The sequence below is a fragment of the Somniosus microcephalus genome, chromosome 15, assembly GCF_052327205.1.
Source record: "Somniosus microcephalus isolate GS21.2 chromosome 15, FLI_Smic_1.0, whole genome shotgun sequence".
NCBI lineage: Eukaryota > Metazoa > Chordata > Chondrichthyes > Squaliformes > Somniosidae > Somniosus > Somniosus microcephalus.
The window spans coordinates 17,466,734-17,478,867 of record NC_141001.1 but is presented as its reverse complement, the minus strand read 5'-3'; the positions used below and the strand labels follow the sequence as shown (position 1 = coordinate 17,478,867).

At 47.5% G+C, this 12,134-nt stretch overlaps 1 protein-coding gene across 4 annotated transcripts in view; it reads left to right on the top strand.

Annotated features, from left to right (window-relative positions):
* LOC147106565 (high choriolytic enzyme 1-like) overlaps positions 1–12,134 on the top strand; it is a 392,254-nt gene that overhangs the window by 90,842 nt on the left and 289,278 nt on the right. For all 4 annotated transcript variants that reach the window (XM_086007518.1, XM_086007519.1, XM_086007516.1 and 1 more), the window contains exon 6: positions 4,302–4,419. In XM_086007518.1, coding sequence (XP_085863644.1) covers positions 4,302–4,419 — 118 coding nt within the window. The remainder of the gene's footprint in view (positions 1–4,301; positions 4,420–12,134) is intronic.

Here is a 12,134-nt window from a genome sequence, read left to right as displayed (position 1 = left end):
CTCTTTTAAAAATTCCCAGAATTTTGCAACCCTAGATCTACAAGATGTACTGCTGCAACTCGCCAAGGCTTCTTCGGCAGCACCTCCCAAACCCGCGACAGTTACCACCTAGAAGGACAAGGGCAGCGGGTGCATGGGAACACCACCACCTCCAAGTTCCCCTCTAAGTCACACACCATCCTGACTTGGAAGCATATCGCCATTTCTTCATCGTCGCTGGGTCAAAAGTCTGGAACTCCCTACCTAACAGCACTGTGGGAGTACCTTCACCATACGGACTGCAGCGGTTTAAGAAGGAGGCTCACCACCACCTTCTCAGGGGCAACTAGCAATGGGCAATAAATGCTGGACTTGTTAGCGAAGCCCACATCCACTGAATGAATTTTTAAAAAAGACATTAATTGAGTGGGCAAAGCTACGGCAGATGGAAATCAATTTGTGGAAGTGTAAGGTCATCCACATTGGACCCAAGATAGACAAATCAGAATGTTTTCTTTCAGGGGAGAGACTAGGAATCATAGAAAGTTACAGCACGGAAGGAGGCCATTTCGGCCCATGGTGTCCGCACCGGCCAACAAAGCTATCCAGCCTAATCCCACTTCCCATCTTTTGGTCCGTAGCCCTGCAGGTTAGAGCATCCCAAGTGCACATCCAAGTATAGGAAACCTTTTTATCCGGCACCGACGGGACCGGCGTGTTGCCGGTTGATCAAAAAGTCCAGATTTCAGAGGTTTACTTAACAAGGTACGAGAGCCCTGTACACAGCCATAGGTGCAGGAGCCCCGGTTACACGGCACTTGTGCAGGAGTCCCGGTTACACGGCCACAGATCCAGGAGTCCCTGTTGCACGGCCACAGGTGCAGGAACCCCAGTTACACGGCCACAGATCCAGGAACCCCGGTTACACGGCCACTAATATATAGTAAAACTTACCTGAACCTACTTCTGAATTTTGCCGGTTAAGAGAAATTTCCGGATATTTAGGTGCTGGTTAAAAGAGAGTTTCCTGTACTGTTTAAATGTGGTTAGGGTTCCTGCCCCTACCACCCTTTCAGGCAGCGAGTTCCAGACCCCCACAACCCTCTGGGTAAAAAAAAATTCCCCTCTAAACCTTCCCCCAATTACTTTAAATCGGTGTCCCCTGGTTTTTGACCCCTCTGCTAAGGGAAATCCACTTTATCTATGCCCCTCATAATTTTATACACCTCAATAAGGTCTCCCCTCAGCCTCCTCTGTTCCAAGGAAAACAGACCCAGCCTATCCAGTCTTTCCTCATAGCTAAGATTCTCTACTCCCGGCAACATCCTTGTAAATCTCCTCTGTACCCTCTCTAGCGCAATCACATCTTTCCTGTAATGTGGTGTCCAGAACTGCACGCAATACTCTAGCTGAGGCCTAACTAGTGTGTTATACAGTTGAAGCATAACCCCCCTGCTCTTGTATTCTATGCCATGGCTAATAAAGGCAAGCATTCCATGTGTCTTAACCACCTTATCTACCTGGCTTGCTACCTTCAGGTATCTGTGGACATGCACTCCAAGGTCCCTTTGTTCCTCTATACTACTCAGTGTCCTACTATTTAATGTGTATTCCCTTTCCTTGTTAGCCCTCCCCAAATGATGTTACCTCACACTTCTCCGGATTGAATTCCATTTGCCACTGTTCTGCCCACCTGACCAATTTATTGATATCTTCCTGCAGTCTACAGCTTCCTTCTTCCGTATCAACCACACAGTCGATTTGAGTATCATCTGCAAACTTCTTAATCATACCCCCTATATTCAAGTCTAGATCTTTGCTATATACCACAAAAAGCAAGGGTCCTAGTACTGAGCCCTAGTACTGCAGAACCCCACTGGAAACAGCCTTCCAGTCACAAAAACACCCATTAACCATTATCCTCTGCTTCCTGTCTCCGAGCCAGTTTTGAATCCAACTTGACACTTTGCCCTGGATCCCATGGGCTTTTAACTTTGTGACCAGTCTGTCATGTGGAACCTTCTCAAAAGCCTTGCTAAAGTCCATATACACTACATCAAACGTACTACCCTCATCTACCCTCCTTGTTACCTCCTCAAACAATTCAATCAAGTTTGTGGGACACGACCTTCCCTTAACAAATCCGTGCTGACTATCCTTGATTAATTCGTGTCTTTCTAAATGAAGATTTATCCTGTCCTTCAGAATTCTTTCCAATAATTTTCCCACACCGAGGTTAGGCTGACTGACCTGTAATTAGTTGGTCTATCCTTTTCTCCCTTTTTAAACAAGGGTACCACATTAGCAGTCCTCTGGCACCACACCTGAAGCCAGAGAGGATTGAAAAATGATGATCAGGGCCTCTGCTATTTCCTCTTTTGCTTCGCTTAACAGCCTGGGATACATTTCATCCAGGCCTGGGGGTTTATCCACTTTTAAAGCTGCTAAACCCCTTAATACTTCCTCTCTCACTATGTTTATTTCATCTAATATTTCACACTCCTCCCCCATGATAGCAAAGTCTGCTTCGCCCCTCTCCTTTGTGAAAACAGACGCAAAGTATTCATTAAGAACCCTACCGACGTCTCTTGCCTCCACACACAGATTACCTTCATGATCTTTAATAGGCCCTACCCTTTCTTTAGTTATCTTCTTACTCTTAATATATTTATGAAACATCTTTGGATTTTCCTTGATTTTACTTGCCAAGAATTTTTCATGCTCTCTCTTTGCTTTCCTAATATCCTTTTTAATTGCACCCCTGTAATTCCTCTAAAGATTCTGGAGTATTTAGCCCTTGATATCTGTCATACGCCTCCCTTTTTTTCTTTATCCTACCCTGTATGTCCCTAGACATCCAGGGGGCTCTAGATTTGTTAGTCAGGAACTGTGGAGGAGCAAAGGGATTTAGGTGTCCTTGTACATAAATCACAAAAAGATAGTGTACAGGTACAAAAAGCAATCAAAAAGGCTAATGGAATGCTGGTTTTTATCTAAAGTGGATTGGAACACAAAAATGATTTTAGAGTGATGCAGAGCCTTGGTTAGGCCCCATCTGGAGTGCTGCGTTGTTTTGGCACAGCACCTTAGGAAGGAGGCCTTGGAGGGGTGCAATGATATTGGGGCTTAAAGGGTTAAGTTATGGTGACAGTTTGCATAAACTTGGTTTGTATTCCCTTGAGTTTAGAATGTTGCGGGATGATCTAATTGTGTTTAAAATGATAAAGGGATTTGATAGGGTAGATACAGAGAAACTATTTCTTCCGATAGGGAAATATAGAACAAGGGGACATAATCTGAAAATTAGAGCTAGGCCAGTCAGGAGTGAAATCAGCAAGCACTTTTTTCACACAAAGGGTAGGGGAAATGTGGACTCTTCCCCCCCCCCCCGCCCCCCCCCAAAGGCTATGAATTCTGAGCCAAATGAAATCTTCAAGACTGAGATTGATAGATTTTTATTAAGCCAGGTTATCAAGGGATATGGACTTAAGATGGGTAAATTGAGTTAAGGTACAGATCAGTCATGATTTAATAGAAAGGCGGAACAGGATTGAAGGGCTGAATGGCCTACTGTTCCTATGTCCCTATGTTCCTATGTTATTGTGTCTGCACCTAGTGTTTTTGGCTTGGTACTTCCCATTGATATGCAGAGTATATGCACTGGAACCTATCCTCATGCTTCTTCTGAGTGGTATTCAAGTGGCAGGAGTAAGTAACATGGCTGGCTGGCTGTTGGCTTCCTGTGGGAACCTCTTATTGTGATGGGTCATGAGATGGCCCTGCAAATGGCTATGATTTGGTCCCGTTCACTTTCTGGCACATCTACTCTTGTTTGCGAAGCTCTGAGCCAGATGAGCGTTGCTCTGAGAGGCAGCATCCTCATCCGTGCCTGCTGGTGTGCACTCCTTCAGCATGTCCACTTGGAGAAGACCTCCAGACTGCAATGAGTCAATTGAAGCCATGGAAAATGGCTTTATCCTTCTGATTCCTCAACATATTGGAACCCAAACTTTTATTGCAGCAATCTGAGCATTCACAAGAGATACTTTGACTGGGCTAAGGAACTCTGTCACTGCAGGCTCCACTGAAGTTAGTCTTAAAGTTGCTGCATGTCCAATGTGGCACTACAGTTTGGGTATGGCAATAACACTGTACAAAGTAACCCAAACCACCTGCAGCTCAATTTTTATCTTGGCAGTAATTGAGCAGTAAAGTTATCAGCATATCTGTCCCTATATTTGTAAAACTTACTCCGTAAATTTTAATCTGAATGTTTTTTAATTATTAAAATAAGTGTACTGTATTGGTTATTCTTTCCACAGATAAAGCCCAGCGAGCAGTAATAACTTCTTCTATGTCTGAGTTTGAGGTTTTGACATGTGTCCGGTTTAAATACAGAACAAGGGAGATGGCCTATCTTGAGTTTATTGACGGGATAGGGTAAGTGAAAAGATACATGTATCATGAATTTACGTTGACCTGTAGCTTTGGTAATTTAACATCTGTTATAGCAAAAGCCTGGCAGCATTTAAGGAAATATTCTAATATAAGATAATGGCCTCAGTTTCATATATATATATACTAGCTGAAGTGCCCTGCGGTGCCGAGGCTTTTTCGAGGGAATGTTGTTGTTGGAAGAGAGAGAGAGAGCGACTGGGGGGAAGAGAGGGAGGGGAGAGGAGGGGGGGAGGGGAGGGGAGGGGGAGGGAAGGGGGGGAGGGGAGGGGGGGCAGGGGGGGAAGGGAGGGGGAAAGGGACGGCGGGTGGAAGGAAGGGGAGAGGGCGGGGGGGGGAAAGGGAGGGCGGGGGGCCCCCCCGAGGGTCGCGCCCCCCCACCCCCCAAGGGTCGCGCCCACCCCCGCCCGAGGGTCGCGCCCCCCCCCCGAGGTGAAGACCGCCGATTGCGCGCGCAGCAGGAGCTGAGACGCGGCGTCTCTGGCTCGGCTGGCGGGCCCGGTTGCCAGGGTAACCGTGACGCTGACCAAGCCCCGCCCCCGGGCCGAGCCAGAGAGAGAGAGACGCCGCGTCTCAGCTGCTCCTGCTGCGCGCGCGGCCCCCCCCGAGGGTCGCGGCCCCCCCCCCCGAGGGTCGCGGCCCCCCACCCCCGAGGTGAAGACCGCCGATTGCGGCTGTGCGAGACGGCTGGCTGGGGTTGCCAGGGTAACGCTTGACGCTCAGCAAGCCCCGCCCCCCGGCCGAGCCAGAGAGAGAGATAGCTCCTGCTGCGCGCGCACCCTAGCGGCGTTGGGCTGAGGCTCGGCCCTCCAGCCTTCGAGTGGGGCCGGGAGGTGCCTAGCTCGGGCGTGGGTGCGGAGGAGACGCCGAGGCTTCTAGGCCTACCTGGAAAAATGGGGAAAGGTAGGAAAATTAATGAGATTAGATAAGTTAATTACTTTCTAAATCATTTTTTTTTAAAACAATATGTGTTTTAAAAGCAACGTTTTTTTTTAAGACGCAGAAAGCGGGAAAAAGAAAGGAAAAGTTTGGAATCAAGATGGCGGCGACTCACCTCGGTTCAGAAGGATAAGGCCCGGCCACACGCGCACCGATTGGCCCGGCGGCACACGCCAGCAACCCGGCGTACGATTGGTCGAGCTCGAGGTCACTCTGTCGCTAATGAGCGGATAATGAGATGCTAATGAGCGGAACGTTGAAGGTTTTTGGGATACCGCGGGCGGGATTTTAGCCCGGCCGAAACGTAAATACGCTTAAAACCGTCTCGGAAGCGTAAGCTTTCTTAGGAGGTAACGCGCGTGTAGGTACGCCCTGTAACTTTCGAGCGCATAGCCCGACAGACGCACAGGCGATGACAGACAGAATGACAGATAGACAGATAGACAGAATGACAGAAGTACCGATTTATATATATATAGATAGATAGATAGAAGATAGATAGATAGATAGATGTGTAAAATTTGCCACTTCATATGTTTATCCATTATACATTAAAAGTTTTGCCTCTGAGTGCATTTCTTGTTGTGTAACTTCCTGCCTGTAATTTCCTACTTTATTTGTCACACTTTGTTGATTGGCTCAAGATAAAAAAAAAAGTCAGAAATGAAGAGGTAAGGAACATACTGATTAAAAGTAAAGAGGTGGCTAGAAAGTTACCAGCAAGAAATCACTAAGAAATCACTAAGAAGTTCTGAAAACAACCAATGCTGAATGACTACCTCTCTCGACCCCTCCACTGCCTCTAAATTGTCAGACTGCTCCAGTACTGGATAAGCAAAAATTTCCTCCAACTAAATATTGGGAAGACTGAAGCCATTATCTTCGGTTTCCGCCACAAACTCCGTTCCCCAGCCACCGATTCCATCCTTCTCCCTGGCAACTGTCTGGTGCTGAACCAGGCTGTTCACAACCTTGGTGTCATATTTGATCCTGACCACATATTCATGCCATCACTAAGACCGCCTATTTTCACCTCCATAACATCGCCCGACTCCGCCCTGCCTCAGCTCATCTGCTGCTGAAACCCTCACCTATGACTTTGTTACCTCTAGACTTGACTATTCCGACGCACTCCTGGCTGGTCTCCCACGTTCTACCCTCCATAAACTTAAGTTCATCAAAACTCTGCTGCCTGAAACCTAACTCACCCCAAGTCCCGTTCACCCATCACTTCTGTGCTCACTGACCAACATTGGCTCCCGGTTAAGCAACACCTCAATTTTAAAATTCTTATCCTTTTCTTCAAATCCCTCCATGGCCTTGCCCCTCCCTATCTCTGTAACCTCCTCCAGCCCTACAACCCTCCGAGATATCTGCACTCCTTCATTTCTGGCCTCTTGTGCATCCCCGATTTTAATCGCTCCACCATTGGCGGCCATGCCTACAGCTACCAAAGCCCTAAGCTCTGGAATTCCCTCCCTAAACCTCTCCGCCTCTCTACCTCTCTTTCCTCCTTAAGACGCTCCTTAAAACCTACCTCTTTGACCATCTGTCCTAATATCTCCTTACTAGCTGGGGGTGCCCGGCGTTGCCAGGACAATTTTGGGCCGCGCGGTCTCCCTGCCCCTGTCTGTCCCCCCTCTCTCTCCCTCTTCCCCTCTCCCTGTGCTGTCCTCTCCCTCCCTCCCCCTCCCTCCCCTCTCCCTGCCTAGCGCCTGAGGCCCGGTGCCGTTGTGATAGCGGCCGTGCGGGGCCTAGCGCTTGAGGCGCGGCCGGGCTGTCGGGCCGAGACGGACCGAGCTGAGCTCCCCCGCGGATCGCGCGGCTGACGGCCGGATGCTGCCGCTCCCCCGACCGCTGTGTGTCGGGCCGAGCGGTTGCGAGACACGGCCCGAGTGAGCCCAACTTACCTGCCGCTCCGGCGGGGTCGGAGCGGGATCGGGAGCCGCAATGTGGGGGTTTCTTTTGCTGCTGCTGTCCCTGTGGGGATGGAAAAAATGGCGGCGAAGTTTAGGGAGATTGGAGAATTAGGACCCGCCCGTGACACACTGATTGGTCAACCATCAGGTGAGTGAACTGTAGGATTGGTCAAGCAGCACGTCACTCAACGCTAATGAGAGGTAGGATTGGTGAACCGCTAATGAGTGGATTTTTGAGGATTTTTGAACGTTTTTTGTATACTGTCCAAACAATTTTTGTCTGACGAAAAAGTAAATACGCCTATGAGAGTCCCCTAACGATAAGCTTTCTTTTGATATAACATACGTGTAGGTACGCTCTATAACTTTTGATTGTATAGCCGGACAGACAGAGAGACCGACAGAGAGACGTACCGGTTTATATATATATAGCTGGGGGAGCCCGGCTTTGCCAGGGCTGTTTTGGGCCGGGCGGTTTAAATCGAGTCCCAGGCTTTGGGGCCTGTCTGTCTGTCCCTGTGTGAATCTGCTGTCGGGCAACATTTTAAATCGAGTCCCAGGCTTTTGGGCCCTCTCTGTGTCCCTCTCTCAATCTGCTGCCGGGCAACATTTCTACTTTTTAATACCTTGAAAGATGAAAGTGAAAGTACTTATAAAACGTTTTTGGTAAATCTTATGTTATTTTTAAAAGAGATACTAACTTTTTCAAAGCTGGATGATCAAAGTAGTTTGAGCTGGAAGCAGTGAAACAATGGCTGCCACATCCCTGAGATGAAAACAATTAGTCCCGCCCACACACACACACCAATTGGCCAACCATCAGGGGACCGTACTGTAGGATTGGTCAATCGTGACGGCACAGGATTGGTCGAACCTTGACGTCAGTCAATCAATGCTAAGTAGCAGATAATGAGTTTAATTTTGAAGGTTTTTTGCATAAGGCGCGAACAATTTTCGTCCGACCGAAAAGTAAATACGTTTACGACCGTCCCGGAACCGTAAGCTTTCTTCGGAGGTAACGCGCGCGTAGGTAGGCTCTATAACTTTCGAGCGCATAGCCGGACAGATGCACACCCGAGGACAGACAGACAGAAGGACAGACAGACAGATGGACAGACAGACAGATAGACAGACAGACAGAACGACTCGTTTATATATATAGAAGATAGAGAAGATGTGGCTCGGTGTCAGATTTTGTTTGATAACACTCCTGTGAATCGCCTTGGGATGTTTTACTACAATAAAGGCGCTATGTAAATACAAGTTGTTGTTGACCAGTCAGGAGAATCTTCCAATAAAAGAAAGGGGAATGTGCTCCAATCATATCACTGAAAACATTTAGAAAGAAATTAAATTTGCCATTTATTTCTCAGTAACTAAAATTTCTGATGCCCAAAATAAGGTTTGTAAAATAAAAACACATTAAAGAATTACATATTTCACAATAACATCATTTTTTGTTTATTCATTCACGGAATGTAGACGTCGCCGGCAAGTCCAGCATTTATTGCCCACGAGAAGATGTGCTGAGCCGCCTTGGTGGCTGAGTGGCCAGGCCATTTCAGAGGGCAGTTAATAGTCAACCACATTTCTGTAGGTCTGGAGTCACATATAGGCCAGACCGAGTAAGGGTGGCAGATTTCCTTTCCTGAAGGTCATTAGTGAACCAGATGGGTTTTTACGACAATCCGGTAGTTTCATGGTCACCATTTCTGATACTACCTTTTTATTCCAGATTTATTTTAATTGAATTTAACAGCTGCTGTGGTGGGATTTGAACTTATGGGGGGAATTTTCCCAGCCATATGGAGGCGGGACTGCTGTGAAAATGGCAGAAACTGGGAGCGGGTACCGACCCCGCTCCCAAACCGCCTCCGTGCCATCTTCCCGGGAGGCGGATTCCCGAGTTGCGCAGGATCCGTCTCCTCGAGGTGGGAAGGGGATTAGAGCAAATTATCTGCCTGTTAACAGGCAGTTTTGAGGCTTTTCCCCATTTTACGCCTGCAATTGCGGGCTTCCCGACGGCTGCGAACCTCGCCAGGGTCAGCGAGGCGAGCAGTGTGTCTGCGGGGAGTGAGAGGGGTGGAAATGTCAGCTGTAGAGGTGAGTGATGGGTGCAAGTGTGGACAGGTAAGTATGAGAGGTGAGTGTAAAGTGTTGGAAAATGTTTCCTTACCTTTGCTTCTTTCTGCAGGCTTCAACCTTTGAGGATCTGGAGGTGCCTCATCTCAACAGCAGAGATGACAGAATGGCTGCTGCATACTCAGATGCAGCAGCCATCTGCTTTCTGCTGAGGAGAGAGGTCTTGGTGAGCCTGTGTGTAAGGGCTCACATTAGAACAGAGCTTATCAGCGTTTGACAGCTTCTCAAAGCTGTCAAATGCTGACAATTCATCTGTCAAAATTTTTTCGACAGATGAAGCATCATACGCTGACGTCATCTGTCACCGGCTTTCCCTTAACAAGGCCAATCAAGGGAAAACAGCATGGGTTGGTCAGACATCGCTGGGGGCAGGACTGAAACCCGGAAACCAGAAGTCCCGTCTCCAGCACGTCCCCATGGAGAAAATCCAGCCCTATGTCTCTGGATCAATAGTCCAGGCTTCTGGATTACTAGTCCAGTAACATAACCACTATGCTACCATACCCGTTAACTGTAAAGTTGTCTTGGGTCTTTGAGCACCTTCATTTATGTTTTTATTTGAAGACCTCAGCATCTCAGTCCCATCACTATGCCTACCTTTTCTCCTTGGACTACCCGTTCAACCTGTTTCCTGCCTCTCTTTCTCTGTTCCTTATTCTTCCTTTCTCTCTGTTTCCCTCAAAAGGCTTTGTTTGCTTTCAAAATTCAACTTTAAAGAAACAAAAATAAAGTGAGTCTCTCTTTGTCTCTTAGGTGTTAGATATTAGAATATCTTATCTCAATAATATGTAGTTAACATTTACAATTCTAACTGAACAAATTAGTCAGGTATTAACAATTCTAACTGCTAACAATTCTAATTGGCTTCAAAATTACACCATAATGCACTTTCTGAAGTTTATAGAAGAAGAACTTGCATTAATATAGTGCCTGCCACGTGTACTTTGGCTCCCGGTCACCAATCGCCTCGATTAAAAATTTTCATCCTCATGTTAAAATTCTCCATGGCCTCGCCTCTCCCTATCTCAGAAACATCCTGCAGCCCTACAACCGTCCGAGAACTCTGCGTTTCTCCAATCTGGCCTCTTGTGAGTCCCCAACTTCCTTCACCCCGCATTGGCAGCCGTGCCTTCAGCTGTCTAGGTGTTAAGCTAAGCTCTAGAATTTTCTCTCTAAACCTCATTACCTCCTTCTTTGACCAAACTTTTGTTCACCTGTCCTAATATCTCCGTATGTGGCTTGGTATCAAATTTTGTTTTGATTACGGTCCAATGAAGTGCCTTGGAACGCTTCACTATGTTAAAGGTGCCATGTAAATGTAAGTTGTTGTTATTTATCGATACTAGTTGGGTAATTACTCCTGAACATATACCACTTATTCCTCTTATGCTGCAAGTACCCCGTCATACACACTCTTTTTGTCTGTGCATTCTCGCTGTTCCAATAAAAACTCCTGGGAACCAATTTTACGAATGCATGCTACAAGTGGGGAACCCCAGCTGCGCTTGTCAAGAATTGTGGGTACATTGCCCTGCTGATAGTACATACTGAGAATCGGAGCGCACTGCCTATAATTTTCTATACGTTAAAATTGTCCATTAAAATTATATTTGGGCTGACTTTCAATTTGCTACTCGGGCATAATACTGGCATTGTGGGTCGGCCTACATTGATTTAACTCATTAGGGTAGATTTTTGTCTTTACTGCCTGGGTTTGAAGTATTACCTGGGCGGAGCACAGAGAGGAAATTCCAGCGGGGAAGACTGGAGGCAAAATTGGGTAACCCCCCAAGAAAGGGCGCAGGGATCGTGATGCGCAATTAACCGCGCCCGTTGATTGAAATGCAGTCAGCATGCTATATTCGTGCTGCCTGCTGATTAGCATGATTGCTGTGTGCAGCCAGCTCTAACTGCATTTTTCATTGGCTGCACACATCAGCAGGGGGCCTAAAATCGTAACTTCCTAGCACCACTTACAGCTAGCCTGTACCTTTTAAAGGGGAGATGCATTGTGGCTGGAACAGGAGCTGGGAGTCATGCAGGAAGTGAATCAGACTAGGGAAACAGTGAAGAATGGCACAACATGGGAGAGAGCAGGCTCCAAGGTTTTTGGACGCTGCACCGGAGGGCTCAGTGAAGGAGGTGGAAAGTAGGAGAGATGTCCTGTATCTGGAGGGGGCCAGGAGGTCCTCCAGACACACGGTCAAAAGGCAGTGGGAGCAGATAGCCACTTAGGTGAATGCCAGTAGTCTAGCCCCGAGGACTTGGATGCAGTGCCACAAGAAGTTCAATGACCTCACAGGAGTGGTCAAGGTTAATGAATGCATCTTCAAATGTCATATCTTACCAACTACACCACTCACCTCAGGCACTCGTCAATTCATCACACTCCCCATCACTCACCTACCAGCAATCTCTATCAGTCAGGACTCATACCTAACATTCATATGCTCCACCGCACCCTCACACACTTAGCACTGCTGGAAGCTTCACACCCACATCTCACAGCTTCCACACACTGCCAGCTATTCAACCATGACAGCCACATCACCCAAACAGATTGCACGACACTCACTGACACACCTCCCTCTCTCTTGCAGGACAAAGTGGCACACAATGCAGCAGGAGCTAGCCAGAAGGGGACAGGCATGTCTGCATGTCCTAACACCCATGGAGGAAATGATGCTGGCTATTATTGGA